Source organism: Sprattus sprattus (assembly GCF_963457725.1).
Source record: "Sprattus sprattus genome assembly, chromosome: 1".
In the NCBI taxonomy this organism is placed as follows: Eukaryota; Metazoa; Chordata; class Actinopteri; order Clupeiformes; family Clupeidae; genus Sprattus; species Sprattus sprattus.
Genome location: NC_137920.1, coordinates 70,079,021 through 70,100,715, shown reverse-complemented (window position 1 = coordinate 70,100,715; position 21,695 = coordinate 70,079,021). Strand labels below are relative to the sequence as shown.

The following is a 21,695-nucleotide window of genomic DNA, read 5'->3' as shown; positions in this document are numbered from 1 at the left end:
TACTGGCTTATTTTGTCCCTGTGTGTGTGTGTGTGTGTGTGAGTGTGTGTGTGTGTGTGTGTGTGTGTGTGTGTGTGTGTGTTTGTGTGTGTGTGTGTGTGTGTGTGTGTGTGTGTGTGTGTGTGTGTGTGTGTGTTTGTGTGTGTGTGTGTGTGTGTGTGTGTGTGTGTGTGTGTGTGTGTGTGTGTGTGTGTGTGTGTGTGTGTGTGTCCTATCCGTTGGTCTTGTGTGTGTATGTTTCACCTTTTTTGTCAGTTTTCATTTCCTTAGTCTTATTACATTTCTCACCCCTGACTTTATCAGTGCACAATTTTGTTGCCAAAAACATTTCTAACTCTTCACCTCATTTAATTGATTCATCCAAATCACCATGAAACAGACCATTTGTACAAGCGAACTCATCACCTCACATGTTTAACATTTTCATGACCATTTTATTAGTAAGGAGTGACTTTTAACCCGTCTTTATTCTCCATCATACCCCATTACTGTTGACGAACTTGCTGACTCGACTACCTGTTGTTTGCCCTCCGTGACAGACTTTTGCTGCCATCTTCTGGCAACAAAGCCCTGAGCCCAGGATATCACTGTGCTGATACCCTTTCAAACTACTATTCATTTTTGTACGTATTTCAAGTCAGCATATTTAAGGTTCGTAGGAACATATTTCCTTCAGAGGTCCACAACACAAAATCGGGAAAGGCCATTATGAGGCATGAGTAAATGACAAAGGACTGTCAGGTAAATAGTGTCCAAATGAGTTCTTATCCTGGCAAAAGCGTAATCTGTCTGAGTGAATGTTTCTAACTTAAAAATGCACTGAGACTTATGTTATGGATAGTTATAAGGCATTGTAAGCATTAAGCACACTGCAAAAATATAAGAGAATCAGTCATAATAACAGTCATGCCACTTGCTCCAAGAAAACCCTCATAATTCCTTTTAAATGGCTGAAGCAAAATAAAGCAAAATACAAAATGAGACTCCTTGAAGATCAACAGGTTATTATTGATTTTTATCAATATTAATTTATTAATGCCATTTATCAATATTAAAGTGGGATCTAAATAATTGGCAAAACATAATTGATTATATGAGCATCATAGCCATACAATCATTTTTTTGTACATGCAGTCTGACAGACACACACACACACACAGAGCAAGGAATCTCATCCTACACCATGGGAAGTCACCATTACAAAAAACATTAGTGGATCTTTTGCACGCTCAAGTTAAACATTTGTTAAACAATCCTGAAAAATACTTGTCATGGCTTAAACAATGACAAAGTTCTGCTCCACTGATGCTCAACATGACTATAGGTTAAAACAAATGGGTTGTACAACAATGAGATGGAAAATGTAATATTGTTGTTTATACCACATCATTCTTGTATGTCTGATCATTTATTATTTGTACAGCACAGACTTCAGCCACGTCTAGAATAATAATATCTGGATGTTTGGATGTTAATGTTAATAACAAGATGAATATGGAAACTGATGTTGTGCCATGTAACTGTCAGCACTCTCATTATGTCTAGTGTGAAAGTACGGGCACAGTCAAAGATCAGTGTCCAGATCACCTTCATGTGAATATGTGTGCCATTAGATGTTTTTTGCTGTTACTTTTCTTCTGTTTAACATGTGAATGCCTGTCGGTGCAAGATTTCTGGGCACCATTGTTTTGCTTTTGAAACCACTGAAGCTTTGACCTCTTAACTTTTCCCCCAAAATGTCACCCTTAAATGCAGATATCAAGGGTGTTCTTACCAGGAGTGTTGAAAGCAGGCCCTCTTAGTGTGCCTTTTTTATTTAGTGGAAACTCCTCACACATTTATTTGAGAAAAACTGAGCCCTTAGATTATGTTCCTCTTAGACAGCATAACACTGTGTATGCTGCTGCAGCGTGTGTCCATAAAAGCACCTACAGAGATGGCAGAATCAAGGCAGCTGACAGAACGGTGGTGCAATGTCATAACTGATCAATGAACCCTCTTTGAGACTCGATGTAAAAGTGTCTTGGTGAATGTGAGTGTGAATGTTAAAAGTGTAGAATGCAGGACAACTAGCCAGAGGGAGGCGAGGGGAAGCTCAAAGGTGTCTCCATGGGAAGCCACACACACACAGACCACAGACATGGACACAAACACCTCCCCCCAATGTCCTATCAGTAGTCTATTGCATAAACAACCTTGCCAGACTTTGAGCCCAATTAACTTAATATTTAAACAGATTTACATTTATATAATTTTTGTAGCAATGCTTGCTCCTTGGTTTTAAGATGCATGCACCATACAACACAGTGCAGGCTTAATAACTTAACAGGTCCTGCACTTACTGCACCTAAATTACCTAACCTGCTGCAGTTATGATTTTGTGACCTGAGGTAAAAAGGTGATGGCATGAAAAAGTGATTGTTTGCATTCATCTTATCAATTTGCCACAAACTTCCTGAAGGAGTAGTTTCTGTGTTCAAAATGTTCAAAATGGGGAAAAAAGCATTTATGGCAGACAGAGCAGTTACCTATCATTAGGCGACACATTAACTTGCACATTTTGTACCTGCCCCTGCTCATTATTTTTAACCGGGACTTATAGTTTTTCATCTCCAAACCCTTGAAGGCAAGGGGCTTCAGACTTCAGCCTCGAGCCATAGGCTGTCCTGAAGAGCACAGGTTTAAGTCCAAGGTCTTTTATTTAGTTAGTCAGTTGGGCATGGATGAACACTATTAGCTGGATAAGTGTGTTCCTCATGATGTCAAAGTCAAACAAGTTTGGCAGTGAAAAAATGATTGGCAACTGCAAGTGATGATTCATACCATCTCCCTTTGCGGCTTTATGCTAGACCCTTACATTGACATGAGGCCAATATGGCAGTAATAGAACACATAACATGAGGATGCTTTTCAAGCAACAGCACAACAGGTACTTTTTCATAATAAATATCATAATAGATATCAACATTGGGTTGTGAGAGGTGGTTGCATTTGCCTGAAACTGGTTTGATAAACAGGAAATCCTGTGCATTGTGTTATCTACACAAAACTCACGTGGTATTTTCTGTTTCTGAAGCTGGGCTTGTATTTAAGTTTCTACTTACTTCATGCTTGGTCTTGTTCAAGTCACAAAAACTGATAGAAGTGTCAATTTGGGAACAGTAAAAGTAAGTTACAATAGCGACAGTATAAATACATGCTGCAAGCAGATATGAAGTGACTAAGCAACACAGCGCCATCTGCGACAGTCTGATGACATTACGACAATGGAGGCTTTCGTAAAAAATGTTCGGAAAAACACTTGCTAGTTCGGAAAAACACTTGCACTTGTCCAGTTTCAATGTGTTCAAAACAAAACATACAATGGTGTTAGTCTCCCAGCAGGCACACTGGAACGTATTCCTGTTATAGAAAACTGTAGACTATAAGTGCTTTGTAAACTCTTGTAAAGGTTGGAAACACTGCAGGTCATAGCATATCTATCGAACTACTACGATTGCTGCCCATTGGTCATTAAAGAAACCATTAAATAACTGATGCAATTTTGGTTCTGTGAAAGATAGAAAGCCAGGGTGTGTTAATATCACATTCTGATAGTTTAAGAACATTAAAAGAAAGTATGTAAACTGGAAGAACATACATTTTTATTCCAGCAACAGGATACGATACAGACCTACATGACTTTTGACTTATTATTATTAAACCTGTAACAACATTTACTCAAATCTAGTTACTAATGACATATATAATAATATACTGGATTCAAAAATCATAAAATCACTGTTTACAAAAGGTTGATGAGAAATGTCAGTGGTGATCTACCCTGTCAGTCAGTTATTTCATCTAAGCCAACGTTAAAAAAGGAATGGTGAGTTCAGTTCCAATAAATTACTTCCTTGTAGTTCAGGCTTTGGAAGGCAGAGTAGATTATCAGTAAAGCCCATGCAACATTTTAATCCAAGAACAATTGCTTTCTTTCTATCTTTTCCAGAGGCAATGGTATGTTTATACATTACCCTATGGGTGAAGGACACCTGCAAGCATATGCACTGATTCCTTTCCATTAAACTTATATCAGTCAATATGTTAATGTACATATGCCAGAATTCATAAAGCATTAAGTCCAGAAGTTTTCCCGTCTTCACATTCTTCTCCTCCCTCTTTCATGTCTTGTAGGGCCACACTCTCCTTTTCAATCTGTTTCTGTAGGTGCAGCTTTTTTGACCTACATCAAAATGTAGAGAAAAGGATCAGTTTATTCTGCTTATTTTTATGGAGTTATATGTATTGTAATTATACCTTTCATTTATGATGTATAGAGATATGTTATCTATGTAAAAGTCAGTCATCAAGTAGTTATCAATATGTTTGATATTAAGTCTACATCAATTTAGTCGATAAACAAGGCCGTAGATTAAGACAGGGGTTTTCAACAGGGGGTCCATGGACCCCTGGTGGTCCGTGACGGCATTGAAGGGGGTCTGTGACATGAGTCTATGTTGATCAGTTCACCATTGAATTTTTTAATTTTCCGCTACAGGCGGAAAATGCCGCAAATTACTTTCTAGTCAGAATGGTGGTCCTTGGGTCAAAACCAGTTGAAAACCCCTGGATTAAGAGATTAAAATGGTCATCACGTGGAAATACCATTTTTCTTCTACGTCGTCTACAGTTTCAGGTAGAGGAAGATTGAGTGTCTCAGGTAGGAAGAGGGCAAAAACTCCAGCAATCACAGCAGCCCCTCCGTAGACGATGCTGGGCAGGGCAGGCAGCACCTCATCCAGAATGAGAACAGCAGGGGCCGCCATGGAACCTATCCTGGACATGGTGGAGGTGAACCCCATGCCTGTCTGTCTGTAGGAATAGATTACAATCTAGACTCAAACCCCCACTGTTCTCAGATGCTTTTTGTGAACTAATCAAATGCACTCTATTTGTATTTTTTTTTTATTTAATTATCTGTTCTATGTTCTTTTATCTGCTCATTTGTAAAGCACTTTGAATAACCAATGTGTATGAATTGTGCTGCATAAATAAACTTGCCTTGCCAATGAGAATAAGAGAAAACATATTCTGTGCTCCTAAACTGATTGTGTTGATTGACTGGAATAGTCATTGGCTTGGTCTAAGACACTTTGTTTGTTTCTCATTCATAGAGCAAGGACTGTGATTGGACACCAGAGTTGTTTTGGACGCATACACAGAACAGACAGCTAGAGGGCTAACAAAAAGCGTAATGGATTAGAATTACAGACTCACCTTTGAGTTAATATTTCAACCTTGCTGTGTGAAATAGGCTACATAAGGTAAGCGTGTGCTATTATCTGCACTCATCGTGTAAGACTAAGTTTAATATTCAGCAGTTATATCTAAGGCCCATTACTGTGTCACTACTGACAGTGATCACAGCAGACTGACGAAAGATAGCCATGGTACCTGATGACAGTGGGGTACAGTTCCCCAGTGAACAGGTAGACACAGGTGAAAGAGGAAGCGGTGAAACCTTTCCCAAGAACGGCCAACACCGTCCGAGCCGTCTGGAATTCTGTAGCGGAACACACATTTTCAATCAGATTGATAGGATGCATACAGTCATTACATAGAATCTACATGAAAGTCACAAGAAAAATTGTTTAAAAAAAACTGTGACGATTTAAGAATATATTTCCTGCAGTTTTCATGTTTAAAAAAGGTCTAAAGACGAGGTTACGTTTAAACGTTGTATCACTGCAATAAGTCAACGAATTTCTAATGCACATTAACCTCTTGACAAACCTAACATTGTTTTGAAGGGGTTCATCTTTAGAGACAAACGTTCCATTATGTTTCAACCTTTAGAGATGAAAATGTTGGCAAAGATGAGTACAGCAGACAAGAGGAGGCAAGAGGCCTGGGTGATACGCCGTCCAAGGTAGCTCAGCATCGTCAGAGCCATCAGCTTGGCAGGGATATCCACAACTCCAAAAACCAGCTGCATTACGTAGATGTTTCCAAACTTTTGCAAATCCAGGGCCAACCCATAATAGGCAAAACTTGTTGAAAACCTGATAAAGAGGGGTCAGAGGTTTCTATGACATTTTTCATATGATAAGGTCATTTATATCTGTGCAAATACGGTCACAGTCCTCACCAGGCAGCCACAAGGCATATTGATATTCTTCTCATCACAGGGGTGCGTAGTAAGTCATATGCAGTGTGGGTCGTCTTACTGGACTCCATCTCTTTGTGCATGTGGGATTTCAAATACTGAACACACACACACACACACACACACACAATGTGGAATGATACACCTATCTGAATCTACTTTTCTATTTTTAACAACATACAAGCATATATACATTTAAACAAACTGAGTATGTATCCTGTACATGGACACACACACTTATATAAACGTATGTTCATACATCCTCTCGTGAATTTCCATTCATCTAATCACTAACCTCCATATTGATCTTTTCCACCATTTCTGGCTTGCCGTTAATTCTTGCCACTCTGTGAAGTTGTTTGATGGCATCCTCAGATCTGCCATTCAGCACCAACCAGCGAGCAGACTCCGGGTTCCACCAACACAATAAACACACACAGGAACATTGGTATCCTGCAGTAACTGGATTACTAAAATACAGCTACACTTTTCATGCAAGTTAAACTATTTCCTGTGTGAATACAATATTCATTATTCCTAAACCAATGCAGTAATTTGTGCTCAAACAGCTTCCAATCCTTGTTCTGGATTACTAACAGTGAAAGATCAATAACTCCTTGTGGCCTTACCAGCTGTAGAGGGCAAAGACGAAGTAGGGGGAGCAGACAGCCACATGCAGCTTTCGCCAGTCCTTCAGACTGTTCGCTATGCCTGCCAGGACCAATTGGCCAAAGGTTGAGGAAAAGGAAGACAATGTCCCCACCAGAGTGCGTGTCTTAATGGGAACCCACTCCACCTCTGTTGGCACAAGTTTGGTAGTTCAGTGATCGTGAAGTTTTTATTTGACAAACAAAGAATGTGAAGTAGCAGAGCTAAGTTGCACTAGCATGTTAGCTGACTTTATCCACTCAGCCTGCACACCAACTTTACCTGTTACACACTGCATTTCTTTCCCAGGCAAAGTGAAGTCTGCACATACTATTAAACCGATGCAGGGCACTTACTGAGGGAGACGGCGTTGATGATGATCCCAGACACTGCCATGCCTGACAAGAACCGTAACACACAGTAGGCCACATAGGAGGTTGCGAAGGTTGTAAATGTTCCCAGCACTGCCAGCTGGAAATAAGACCAAATGAGCAAGGCCCTTCGACCAAACCTTTGAAGGACAGAAGGGACAGTATTATTATTAATTATATAGCCAGTAGATATAGTATCATAAAATTAAGAGGTTGTTAAATAGTTTGTTTAAATGCCTGTGACTAAGAGTTAATCAGTCACAGTTCAGCCTTTCATTTCAGCAGGTGGGTGTGTGATGTGTCAATTACAGCTCCTGGTGGCAAGAGATGAAAACAGTTATGTTAAAGAACAGAGGTAGTTAGTGTGATGCCAGATTTGTTTAAGGCATGTTATAAGAGTGCTGGAAAGCAGCCTTCAGTAGCCTAAATGCAGGGAAATACCTTGGGGATACCTTAGGGCACAACAATGAACCTGACCCCCACCGTAGAGATTGGTTTGATGATCTTCCAAGTGCTTGCTACATTAAGGGTTGTATAATCTCATTATATAATTTTAAGAGCTTTTGGAGACTTACTTGTCTGAAAGGCCACCGAATATTATCGCCCCTAAAAGCACCCCACCCATAAAAATGGTCTGAGTCATCTGCTTCAGAGGGCGGAGGGTGCAAACGAGATCCCACTGAAGAAGAAGAAAGTGCACTACGTCCATACATCGTAATCGCCGTTAATATGCGTCCTTTAAACTATGTAATCATGTAGGTTACAGCGCATCGTAACAAGCCAAATTAGCCAAATGAAGTCAGCACTACTATGATAATAGATAATGTGCTATTTCCAACAAGTGTCAGTAACTTACCTCTGATACTATTGTGGAGATAAATTCAGTCTTTTGGTAAGTCCATCCATCTTGGCAAGTCTCAGTCTCAGGCTCAGTAAAATTTGTTCCAGTGATGTTCACACCTGCTAGATGCCACTGCGGTTCTACATATCGTGTGCATTCTGTTAACTTGGACGACCTCTTGTCGACTGGAATAAATGCGCGGAGAAGTTGATCTGTACTGAGTTTTTCCGCAGTGATATTCTGATCATTTGTGCGGTTGTAGATGTTTGGTATTGTGCAGTGGTGTCCTGGAATCCCAGCTGCGAAGTTGTTAAGCTGATTTTGGCTTGCCATAAGTAGACCAGGAATGGACAATAGTGTGATGTGGATCCACTGGAACCGTCCAAACCCACCAATCTCGTCCAAAATGTCCGAAAATCCCATTTTGAAGGTCTCTTCAGCAGTTTTAAACTAGTTTCATCAAAGTTATTTTAATGCACAATTGAAGTGGTATATTTGCAATTATTGTTTTCAATAATTATAATTGTCCTCTAGAACATTATGCACTCCCTTGAAATTATTAGCTTACTGGGTGAATATCCTTTAATTTAGTCGAATTGTATGGACTCCAGTTTTTATAATGGAGTTATCACACCTCGAAGCTGTACAATGATTCCATCACTGCAAATGGTCGAGTAAATAGTTAATGGTTGTAAGAAGTGCAACATAGTATAGGGTCATGGTCCGCCTTTAAGATACATTGCCTGACTTTCTCGACGGAGACTTAGGACCCTTCTTGAAGAAACATGCCTAACTGGATCTTTGTTCGTCCAGCTGAAATTAAAGTCCACAACATTTTCTGAAGGTTCTGCCACAGAGAAACATATGTATTCGTTACAGTACGCTAAATTTGATATGGATATCTGGTAGGCCTAAAGTTTTTCTCTGCACTTCCTCTGTAATTCAAAATTGGTAATCATGTTATTATTGTGGTAAAAAAAAAATCTTAAGCCAACATGGTGTCTAGGCAGGGGCGTTCAAAGGTGTGGTTATATTCATAGACATGTATAGATTCCTATACATGTCTATGGTTATATTTCACGCAAAAACATGACCACAGGGCCACTTGCAATGTCTGCAAAGTCCTTTACGATTCCGCTATCGATGTCAGTGCTGTTTGCGCATGCCCAATGACACCACGCGCGCGCAGCTTTGTTTTGTTTATGTGTCTATTTCGTCAAAGGGGGGGAAATACTACCATTATGCAAAAACATTTGTCCTTACAGCATGCAATGACTTTGCAGGAATGTCACTTTTTTTGAGCACTACGGAGTGACGATAACGTCAATGAATCTCTTCCAAATAACAGCAGCGCGGCTAACGTTAGCGCTTCATCTGTTATTTGAAGGTAAACTCTAACAGTCTATTGTGTTAGTGCCATTTGTTTAATTGTGTAAACAAGCTTTCACTATTTGTTTATGCCAGTTTTATTTTTAGTTCAAGGTGAATAGCCTACACACAAAAGACAGCACTGTAATTGGCATGTTCAAATATTATTTAGCACAGCAGTTTTCAAACTTGTATATATCAAGGACCTCTGAACTGCCACAAATTAGACCAGGGAGGAATCTCTATTTGATAAGATTCTTTTCCAGGCTCCCTCATCTGATGAGATTTTTGAGTTTAGATGTTTTATTACAAAAAAAAAATGATGAAACCCATTACCAAATCACGCATAGGCTACATTCTGTAACTAATGATTTCTTTGTTGGGACCCCTTGTTATCCCCTCAAGGAAAGGGTCTCTGGACCCCACTTTGAGAGTTTGTTGACCTATTCTTAGTTTTTTTTGGTTATTTAAAACATGTCAATGTACACCCATATTTTCCTTGCCCAATAAGAATCGATAAGGAATCGAAATGGAATCGGAATTACTAAAATCTTCCGCCCTTGATGTAAAGAAGACTTTATCAGTGCACAATTTTGTTGCAAAAAAACATTTCTAACTCTTCGCCTCATTTAATTGATCCAAATCACCATAAAACAGACCATTTGTACAAGCATACTTGAGAACGAACAATTTCGATGTAACGATCAATTTGTGTCTAGTTTAGGAAAAATAAACGAGACAACCAACATTTATGTGCCTGAATCGACATTCTAATTCGGCACAGTCACTAGAAATGATTAATGTACAGAATATACATTTGAACAGATTTACATAAATAATTTGAACACATTAAAGGCACCCAGTGCAACTTTCGAGGCTTAAAAATAAACATTCAATTTCTAGTCTTTTTTACACGTAGTAAGTTTCAATAACTCCATACCATTACATACCGACATTCAAGCAGCAAAGATGAGACGTCGTTGTGTGGTGAGAACTGATAGAAAATCGATAACAACAACAATCGCCGCCATTTTCTTTATTTTTTGTAACCTACAATAAATAAAGCAGGCTTCCAGTCAATGGAAAAATGGATTCTCCCCACCGGCGATTGTTGTTGTTTACGATTTTCTATCAGTTCTCACCACACAACGACGTCTCATCTTTGCTCCTTGAATGTCGATATGTAATGGTATGGAGTTATTGAAACTTACTACGTGTAAAAAAGACTAGAAATGGAATGTTTATTTTTCATTGAATGTTTACATAAAGTTGCACTGGGTGCCTTTAACATAAATATCATTTTTGTAGCAATGCTTGCCCCTTGTTTTGATATGCATGCACCATACCATACAACCGCACCCGTAGTCTTAAAAACTGCACTCATGCATTTACTGCACCTAGATGACCTTACCTGCTCCAGCTATGATGTTATGCCCTGAGGTGATGGCATGAAAAAGTGATGTGTGATTGTTTGCAGTTCTAATTCATCCTATGAATTTGCCACAAACTTCCCGTAGGGGTACTTTCTGTGTTCAAAATGATGAAAATGGAAAAAATGTGCACATTTATGGCAGAAAGAGCAGTCACTTATCATTAGGCACATTTAACACATAAACTTGCACATTTTTAACCTGTCCCTGTTCATCATTTTTAACCAGCAACTATAGTTGTTCATCTCCAAACCCTTGAAGGCAAGGGGCTTCAGACTTCAGCCTCGAGCCATATAGGCTGCCCTGAACAGCACAGGTTCAAGTCCAAGGTAATTTATTTTGTTACGTCGGTTGGGCATAGATGAACACTATAAGCTGGATTTGTGTGTTTCTTCTCATGATGTCAAAGTCAAACAAGTTTGGAAGTGAAAAATGTGTTGGCAACTGCAAATTATAGATACCATCTCCCTATACGGCTTTATGCTAGACCTTAACATAGACATGAGGCCAATAAGGCAGTAAGAGAACACATAACATGATGAGGATGCTTTTTCAAGCAACAGCACAATGGGGACTTTTTCATTCTTGATATCAACATTAGATTTTTGAGAGGTGGTTGCATTCGCCTGAAACTGGTTTGATAAACAGGAAATACCTTGTTAAATGTAACGTGAAATGAAATATGAAATGTCATTACAATACATATGACTCTCACCAGGCATAGTGTACATTAAAGTGCCCCATTTATTTAACCCAAATGGTAATGATTCAAAAGGTTTGACAAATATATGGTTTAAATAAAACAGCACAACAACCTTGCCAATATTTGCAAAGACATACAGCAGTAGAGGAGAAGTTTAAAAAACATTTTGGTCCTATCAGAGTAGGGCTAAAACTGGCATTTGTAGCTGGCAATAGGAGCATCGGCCCTTTGGGATATAATCGAGGATCACTCTGCTTTGCTGCGCTTAACCGCTCCTGGGAGTTTATCTTGTAACCTTAGACATAAGGGGGAAATGTCAGTAAGAATTTCTCATTTCGTGCTAGTAGTTCACCGTATTTTCTAAGCCTTACAATGTATGTTAGAAAATATACTAACATTCTTGTATTGCACAGTGAAGCTACAAAATAACACCTGAAGGGATGATGAATTACATAAGAAGAAAGAAAGACTTACTTTGCCAGCTTGGTTTCAACTTGAGAACGAACAATTTCGATGTAACGATCAATTTGAGTCTAGTTTGGGAAAAATAAACAATTACCATACACTGAGTATGAGGTAAAACTATACTGAAAATGGACTGAAGGATGACATAGTATTGCAGTAATATTCACACAAACACTTACTTTATATTTCTCGTACACCAGAGGTGTGCTGAAGAAAATGATGTCCACTGTTGGAAAAGTAAAATATGAAATTAACTTGTATGAACATAAACACTAGTTAACAAGAAATGAGTTTAGCCTACCATTTACCATCTTACCTAGAATTAAGATAGTGATACCATTGAAGACAGCTCCCACAAATGTCAACAGCCACATAACACCAGCCAACTGAAAAAGTTAAGGTGAAATTAAATGTTATGCAGGTTTTTACTGTTTTTACCTCCGCTTCAGAGGTGATGTTTTCATTAACGTCTGTTGGTTTGTTTGTTTGTTTGTCTAGCAGGATTATGCAAAAACTACCACGCCGATTTCCAAGAGACATGGAGAAGGGATGTAACATGACAATTTTATTTTTACTTTATTAAGCAATACGAAACGGGCATTTGGCCTTCTCGTATTTGCGCCTTTCTAGTTAAAAGGTATGTTTTTGTATGTACCGTTTTGTGCCCTGGGTCAAAAACCAAGGAAATATGTACAAACTGTTTTTAAAACACAAATATCACACCAATATACATCAGGTAGCAAGCTTTATCAGTGCCAGTTGTGCTGTATTTTGGCATCTGTAAGCCAAGTTTGTGGGCAACTATCTAATGCCTTTTTAGATGCATTCAGTCAATTGGTTGCTAATATGTCCTTGCATTGTTCTTTAGTGAGTATATGACATGTAAACCTGGAAAATACTGCCAAACCTACACACGTGTGGAAAGTGAATCCACAATGGAACGACCCACATAGCGGACTAATCACTAAGCTTGTGTAATTTCTATAGCTCCGTTCTTTTAATCCATCTGTTCATCTGCCAGGCATTTTTGCTCTCCCAGTCATAATCACACTGTGGCCTGAAAGTCTCTGTTACAATGCATAATAGATTTTACAACTACACCACAAGATAAAGTAAACTTGGCCTCTCTATTTACAAGAAAGATTCATCAAGTCACTGTATCCATTTTTGATTGATAAACTGTGGTGTGGCGTGGTGAGTCCTTAATGTGCTTCCTGTATATCGTATTTGTTGACTATTAAATATTAAGAATCTCCAACTCCTTCCACCACCCTTCAAATTTTTTTCAGAAAGAACACAATAGTATAGTCAAGAGAAACTCACTTTCATCGAATCCACCACATCATCCACCAGGATCAATCTTCTGGCCTCCAAGAGGCCTCGATTAACATGGATCAGAGCATAGTCCACATGCTTCCGAAACTTCTGTGGTGAAATAGTGATGTCTCTTGCCATCAGTTTTCTATAAAAAAAAAAAACAGAATTACACACAAATAGGAATTACAAGTACACAACTATGGGGACCACATGCTACAGGGACCACAACCTGATATGATGTGTGTGTGTGTGTGTGTGTGTGTGTGTGTGTGTGTGTGTGTGTGTGTGTGTGTGCGTGTGTGTCAATAAGCCCAGTACTCTCGCCTAATACAATTCAGAGCACTCAAGTCATGGCTCAAGTCACATCCCGCTTCTTTGAGTTCTTCGATAATCCTCCTCCTGACTTACTTGAACGGGTGACCCTCATCAGACTTCTGTATAGCCTGTATGATGGACTTATACACACGGAAGGTGATAGTGACACAGAGCATGGCCAGGAGCACGTAGGACACGACACTGATGGCGCTGCATGTGGCCAGAGCAAAAAGCACAAACAGAGAGCCACCAAACACTAGGCCCGACTTCTTGGGTTCCCGCCAGTACACCAGCTCCTGCACTGCAGAGAGAGATGGAGGTTGAATGGGGAATGGAAGGGAGACTAGCTCTTCCACAGAGTCCGGTCCATCTGTGAAGACAAGAGAAGGCCATTGGTTCATTTAATAGGTTTACGTATGTGATGGCTCCACTGGTTGTATGCAGTTTCCAGATGGCCAATCAAATCCAGCTCTTTTTTGAATGTAAACTATCATGATATTGCCTTAAACAGGATATGCTGATTCAGGACAGTGACATGGTAACCAGTGCATGGCTTATAGACTCTGAGCCAAAGTTTAGCCTACAGTCTGTGGCACCTGTGTTGTTGAAACTGACATGCCCTTTACACTGAAAGGGTCCTCTGTAGTTATGGTTCTCACTGTTGCAGTAACATCATTTAATTGAATCGAAAGTCTTTATTGTCGTTGTATAGCTTTACATACAACGAAATTAGGAGTGTGATAAAATAATCTGTGCAAATATGTCTGTTGCCACTCAACAGTGACCATAGTAACCAAAAAGGCCATTTTAGTCCTAGTTTCTAGTTTTGCATGTGAGAGCTAACCTATGTGAGGATAATCCCTGTTTCAGGTCGCAGAATTATACAAGCAACCAACACAACAAAGGCATTGGAATGAAAGTCATGTGCTAGGCCTTACAATGATGGAGAAACTAGGTCAGTTTGAAACAAAGAAAGAAACTTTAAGCTCTTTATTCATCTGGTTCCATTTCCAACCAGCTACATCAAAAGTGATTAAAATACTTTGGTGATATTCTTTTTATTACACAGGCAACATGGAAATGTTCATAGTAGTTGAAGCGTTTGTAGGAAGCATTACATTTCATCATTCACTCAATAGGTATTTGTGTTAATTAAAATGTTTCATTGCAAGATTCAAACCTTGTAAAGTTATTTTATCATGTTCAGTTGGTAAACATGTCAATTCAAACCTTAGTGGGTTGTGTAATAATAATACATTTTCACAAAAAGAATCTCAGAAATATTACAAAAAAATTCTCGACTGCAGAGATTACTGTTGTTTTCCTTAACTGATCTGTTTTGATAAAAGAATATGTGCTTCCTATTCTTTGGTAAAAAAGTTCACACATAAATTAGTAGTCAGCATATCAAACTCCCAATTCCAATTACCTCCAATGTCGTAACTGGTACTCTACCATTTGATGTGAAACAGAGAGCATTGATCAGTAAAATCCATAATGAGGAAATCTACATTAATTATAAGAGTTACTTTACAACTCACCTGTTAAAGAATCTCTAAGTGATGCGATTGAATTCAGCCCTGATGTTGTGATCTGAGCAAACTGAGCCGTTGCCTCTGCCATTTTGTCACCGCTGTACTACAACACAGTCAAGAATCACTTCTCAGGATTTTCAGAATGATTTCTGTCAGGTGGTATGACGTCTGGAGCTTACGTATTCCTTAAATAACTTGGGAATGGAAGCATTAAATGGGGGCGTGTCTTTAAAGTTCATAGGTGCCAGGCATTCGTGTGAAAAATCACCCAGGCCAAATTGTGTTGCCAAAGAAGGTATGTATTTTAAAAACACAATTCCGCTGTGTAGGTATTTCAGATGTTTACACTGTTTTCCTGATTTTTTTCAAATTATTTAATTAACTTTATTACCGATAACTTATTTCATGGCCTTCAGAAATGTTATGGGAGTTCAAAGCAAGAAGAGTCCTCAAGTCCTCCCAGGCAAATCTTTTCCACAAACAACTCCAGGTGCACTGGGTTGAGACCCAATCATTTTCCTTTTCCTAGCTCCTGATTAGGTAACAGGCGAGACAGGCTGAGCAACCTTAGAAAGTAAAATGAATGCAATGCTGCCAAGCCAGTTAACAAGACTTGCTTGCAGAAGATTTAGTGGACACGAGTCCATGTTAAGATATACTTTTCAGCACATTTCAAACTTCTTCTAAATATATTCTTCTACAAATCATTGCACTAAGTGAGTCAAAATGTCTAAAATTATGTATTACAGTTTCATGTATTTATCTAATAAATACAAATTTAACATTGAATTGAAAAGACTAAGACAGTGATACATTGGCGCCATCTCCTGAGCAAGTTGGACATTTCATTTCAGTTATGGCAGTTCTATGAAGACATAATAGAGAAAATAAAATGACAAAAATAGGATTTGATTTTTATCTCCAAGCAAAATGACACACATTTAGGCCCTTTTACAATTAAAATCATAGCCTACTTTACGTTTCCAGGAGGGAGTTGAACATTCATCATAACATCTGCTTTGAAATGCTTTCCCTTCCGCACTTGCCACTGCATTAGGCTGGTAATGGTAAGGTAATAGGCTATGTTAGGGGCTGGATCAACGACGTCTGATACCTGACACGCATTCAGTCAGTGGGTGGACGTGATAACGCATAAACTGGATCAACAACTAAGCCCGCCCCTATCTATTGAACAAGGAAACTGTTTCCAGTTGTGGCGAGGTGAACAAACTACGACAAATTACTATTTTTATATGTCTTTTTAATTAATCGGCATCGAATCCTAGTAGACTAACGATACGTCTGTAAATATTTACGCTAAACACTCATTGCACAGCAATTCATGATTAGGCGATTAACATAGTCCACCTGTTGCATCTTAATCTTGGACACTATATTTTCAACGCGCAGGCTTCAATCACAACTTCGGTGAGTACGAATTTAAAATGAACTTAATAGACTTATTTACATTTAGGCTACTACCTGTCGTGTTTTGTTACAGTCACTGAATTGCCATTAAGTAATGTCATTACTTTTTTACACCCTGAAACAGATTAGATCCCCTCTTGACCGAGATGGCAAAACTGAACAGTAACAGCAGGCACATTTTCACCTGTGTCATAGTAATTCTTGTCATGGTAGGAAAAGGAGATCCACATATCATTAAAGGCCTGGCTGATTTACCAGCCTTAAGGGACATAGTCGTGAAAGAGGGAAGCAGCACACTTATTGAATGCAATGTAACTGGAAGCCACGACGATATTCTGTGGTACAATTCAAAAGGGCATATACTGGATGAAAAAGAAGGGGGTAAGTAGGCCTATAGGTATTGGCTGACCTTTTTAAATTATTTTTAAAAGTAATTAATATGGATAACTATTTATATATTACTATTTAAATGTGTGATTCATTTAGGTGGCAAATGGCTGATATTGGACCAGGGAATACTGAACATTACCACAGTAACATTTGAGGACAGGGGCAGGTACACATGTATGCCTTCAAGCTCAAATGGAACATCAAACTACACCATCACATTACGGGTGGCTTACACAGACGGTGGCCTAGGACTGTACTATGTAATTGTCTGCCTCATCGCCTTCACAATCATCACGATACTGAACATCATACGCCTCTGCATGGTCAGCTCCCACCTGAGGAAGACAGAACGTGCCATCAATGAGTTCTTCCGCACAGAGGGGGCTGAAAAACTGCAGAAGGCCTTTGAAATCGCCAAACGGATTCCCATCATCACCTCAGCCAAGACCTTAGAGCTGGCCAAGGTCACACAGTTCAAGACGAAGGAATTTGCCCGGCACATGGAAGAACTGGCCCGTAGTGTCCCACTGCCTCCACTTATTCTGAACTGCAAGTCCTTTGTTGATGACATTTCAACAAGGTCGGGGTACAAGTCACCACAGGCATTAGGTGCTGCCTGTGATGGCAACAGTGGGGAGGTGACCAGAAGTGTCCCTCCAACAGATGGACAGCTCAGTCACGGGAATCCTGAGGAAGAAAGGGAAGACACCCCAGCGGTGAATAGCATGGACATAAAGGTTATTGTGCACCCCGTTAGCACCCACAAGGCTGCTGTGGCTGTCAGTGAGGAGAACGAGGAGTGTGATGTCAGAGTGTCCATGCTACAGTCAAGCACTGCTGACCATAATGACATTGACGTAAACACATAGGCCTTCGGTTAGGACTCTTTTGTGGCTTTCAGTTACGAAGGCTGACACATATTATATATGATAATCGGATATCACTGTTGCAGCAGAATAGGGCTATGTTACCAAATGGGAGGGGGTTATGTTTGGGGTTCTTCTGGTGGTTGCTGTCATTTTGTTTTTGTTTTTCAAGTGTTAGCTGCTTGCAGTTATTACTTTGTTCTGATTTCATTGGATGTATTGCCTGAGTAATGTTTCCATTAAAGAGCTGGTACACACACTTGGAGCAGATGATGAATAAGTACTATACCAAGTTATAGATTCAGTGCGTTCAGCCTCAGAAGAACACAAACAGGACATCGTAATCTTCACTTCAGGAGCACTCAGTTCCAGGGCACCAAAATAAGAGCCATTCACTGGAGCTATGCCTGCCACATGACTGACACGGTCTGTACACCAACACAGTGGGAGACACATGGCTTATTGTCTGCTCGGTCCAGTCATCATTTAGGTATTTCGCATCATTTGTGTGAGATGCCATCTCAGTTTGGACATACTGCCTTGCAGGAAGTTGTCACCACTGTACAAGTTTAAGCCAGCTATTCAAAGCACTGCTACTGTAGATGGGATAATTAACAATATACGCAATGCCATGGACACATTTTTCCATTCCATGGACTACAAGCATTAACTGACCATAATCAAATAAATCAAATTGGCCAGGATCGAACCATCAATATAGTGCAGACATCATATTTATAACCACAGTATATGTTGAGTACATTTTAAGATAAAATGTTCAAGTCACCATTGCAAATTACAAGAGCTTGTCCTTTAACAAAACCAAAACAGCTTGTCCTTTTACAAAACCATAAGAGACTGGATGAAGGGGCGAATGCAATGCAACACAACCTGTAAAACCAGACTCTGTGGACATTTTCAAGTGGAACAAGAATTTTAGATCTACTTCATAGTCATGACATGAAGGAGACTTAAAGGCGCAGTGTGTAGGATTTAGATGGCAGAAATGCAATAGTGTTTCAGATTATGTGTTTATTAGTGTATTGTACATATTAATTAGTATGTCCCCTTTGTTCAGAGTGACACTAGGGGGGCATATTTGCAGCCAAATGACTGAATACTCCTGTTGTTTGGCTCTTTTTGGGAGATCTGCCATGCAAAACTGTGTCTGCCCTTATAGAAACCGTAGTGAGGGAGCATGATCATGGGTGGGGCAGAGCCCGATTGGTGATGGGGCTCTCCTTGCCTTGCTAACCCCCATCAGTTTGATGACCCCCTTATCGCAAGCATGCTTAGGCCAGATACGACAGACACCTGGCAAAAGCACGATGTGTAATAGATACGGCCTTTGGGATGAGGTAGTGGAAGCTCTTTTTAAGGCCCTTGAGGTAACTAAAATATAACATTATATATCTGTGACAAGGTGTATATGCTTATGAAAAGGAAATATGCATAAAATGACTACCCAAGTGTACTACCCAAGAGACCTGTGGGGCTTTCTGAGTAGGTATGCGGAATAGTAACTGCTATCAAGAATGATTGTGTCTGTACAGACACGTACCTTTGCCCCATTGGTTACGTCCTGATGCATCTTCCTGCACAACCTGTGCTTTTTAAATGGCCGTTTTGTGGAGCCAGCAGACCTTCCAGGGGATGACCCAAAGGAGCATCAGCCTGTTGTAGAACCCCAGGACAATCTAAGAAGCCCAGTGCTAACCATGGTTTCTCATCGAACACGTCTTTACCCTCGGAGAGTGGGCCTCATTGCCCCTCTTCTTCCTATATAGTTGGCCTTGCCTTTTGTCAGTGAAAGTAAGTGTCATCCGTCTAGTATGTTTTACTTACCTTGTTCTGTCTGACCAACTACCACGAACAGGTCAGTGCTGCATATTGCAAAGCTTCACAGCTGTCAACCAAAACTAAGCTATGGCAATAACATGATCTTAAATAAATTCTCTACTGCTGTAAATGTAAATGTTTGTGGTCCAAGTTAACTTAACAATTTACTCAACTAGCTGGTATTTCCTCTTCGGAAGTTAACTGAATAGCAATAACTGTGTTTTCTCTCAGTTGTCTCAGGAGAATGGAAAGTATGTGATTAGCTGTTGAGCTCAAATATCAACAACCATTTGCTAGATCAAGGACACATCTTTTATATTACTTACATTATAGAAAGCAAAATTTGATGGGGAAGTAAAGCCTCTTACTCCTTCAGGTACTGATCATGAAAATGATTTAATGGTCTAGTATTTCATAGGCTAATCTGCAGGGAGTGGTCTGTTTACTTACCGAAGCCATTAGGTAAGGTTGGCTAACTATTGTGCAAGCGTGTGAAATTCCATTTTGTGTACAATTATCACATAATTTTTTTATATGAAGTTCACTTAAAATCATTGAACCTGGTATTCTTGATGGCATGGGAGTTATAGACATAGTGCATTGCCTGTATTTATTTTTGAGAAAACATATTATGAAATGTATGAATAGATGCTGCGATGCTGCTAGAGGTTTGTCTGACTGACTTTTTTTCAGGTTTAAAAATAAAACTATAAACCTTTTCTATATGACTTATTTCGCTTTTGTAGGCAAATACTTTCAAGATCAATCAATAAATATTGTTGGTTTGATTTACAGTATATGTTGGCCCTTTTTTTATGCTGTTACTGGACATAATGTGTCCTGTTAATACAAAGTGATGGCTAACTTTAAGGGAGAAAAAAATGTCAATAATAAACAGAATAAATTTAAAACAAGATGTGTGTAACAGATGATGTGTGATTCTGCTCGAACATGTGTAGGGGAGTGTGTGTGTGTCTGTGTGTGTGTGTGTGTGAATATCAGGCCTACATGCTGGGGGCCCGGGTCTTTAAAGAAAAAAAAAAATCCCTCAGGATTAATAAAAAATCTATCTATCGTTCTATCCACTTTCTCCTTCAGCGAGGAAGAGAGAGAGAGCCATAGCCGCGAGCAGTGCAAAGAGAAAGACACGATTCTCTTGATCAAGTTTTCAGGCGAGATGGGAAGCAGATTATCTGTTCACAGAATTTAAAGGCAAACCCATGTGTCTCGATTGATAAGAAACATAATCAGCCATGAAAGATTTCAACATAAGTCGCCACCACAGCACAAAGCTAAATACGAGAAGTAGCAACAGCTAGGGCCGCTGTCAAAAGTACACCAACTACAGCAACTTTTAACCAGAGCCACAACCACACCAGGGGCCTGATTTACTAACAGGATTGCGCCCATTTCAGGCATAAAATAGCGTTCGTAAACATAAAACGGTATTTACAAAGGAGGCACATTTGAGACGAAGCGCATTTTTACGCTTTGTGGGTGTGAAATCGTGTTCTTTTAAACATCTCGCTGTAGGTGATGGCGGGCAGAACAACAATATAACCGCGTGCCCATTGAATCAGGTTCAGTGATTGAGCGAACGTGAACCAATACATCTATCTCCTCTTCGCTGAACCAGTTTTTTTTTCTTTCTCGAATCTCCAAGGTGGCAGTAACTTGCAGGCGATTTCTCCCGTCTTTTAACGGTGCACTAAATAATGATTGCCCAGCGGATCTGGTTGATAAATGCCACAGAAAATGCAGAAAAACACGTGCGTTAATGTGCGCCTGGCAAAGGCGCAGATTAAGCTGCGGTCGCAATGTTAGTAAATCAGGCCCTAAAGGGCGGAGTAAGCACAGAGTGCCCAGCGCGGATCTGGTTTGATAAATACCACGGAAAATGCGCAAAAACCCGCAGATTAAGCTGCGGTCGCAATGTTAGTAAATCAGGCCCGAGGAGTCTTCACTCAAGGCACCTTATGCTGTTGCACTTGAGCTTGCCAAAGCAAAGAAGCCCTTGTCAGATTGTGAAGA

The 21,695-nt window shown here is 39.7% G+C and overlaps 3 protein-coding genes across 3 annotated transcripts; 1 reads left to right on the top strand and 2 right to left on the bottom strand.

Annotated features, from left to right (window-relative positions):
• Positions 1 to 4,107: 4,107 nt before the first annotated feature.
• On the bottom strand, positions 4,108 to 8,431 carry LOC308371423 (solute carrier family 22 member 6-A-like; the record flags this gene model as incomplete). The annotated part of the gene is made up of 10 exons (XM_080846313.1): positions 4,108 to 4,225; positions 4,648 to 4,854; positions 5,437 to 5,545; positions 5,833 to 6,044; positions 6,131 to 6,246; positions 6,444 to 6,618; positions 6,778 to 6,946; positions 7,153 to 7,307; positions 7,743 to 7,846; positions 8,024 to 8,431. The coding sequence occupies 10 exons, from the start codon at positions 8,429 to 8,431 to the stop codon at positions 4,108 to 4,110; spliced, it is 1,773 nt and encodes a 590-aa protein (XP_080702439.1).
• Positions 8,432 to 11,755: 3,324 nt separating this feature from the next.
• On the bottom strand, positions 11,756 to 15,229 carry LOC308383033 (reticulon-3-B-like; the record flags this gene model as incomplete). Its single annotated transcript, XM_080860618.1, has 7 exons — positions 11,756 to 11,804; positions 11,984 to 12,042; positions 12,154 to 12,200; positions 12,291 to 12,360; positions 13,298 to 13,436; positions 13,700 to 13,976; positions 15,148 to 15,229. The coding sequence occupies 7 exons, from the start codon at positions 15,227 to 15,229 to the stop codon at positions 11,756 to 11,758; spliced, it is 723 nt and encodes a 240-aa protein (XP_080716744.1).
• A 1,486-nt stretch (positions 15,230 to 16,715) lies between these two features.
• LOC308379670 (microfibrillar-associated protein 3-like) lies at positions 16,716 to 17,828 on the top strand (the record flags this gene model as incomplete). Its single annotated transcript, XM_080856905.1, has 2 exons — positions 16,716 to 16,950; positions 17,056 to 17,828. The coding sequence occupies 2 exons, from the start codon at positions 16,716 to 16,718 to the stop codon at positions 17,826 to 17,828; spliced, it is 1,008 nt and encodes a 335-aa protein (XP_080713031.1).
• Positions 17,829 to 21,695: the final 3,867 nt, after the last annotated feature.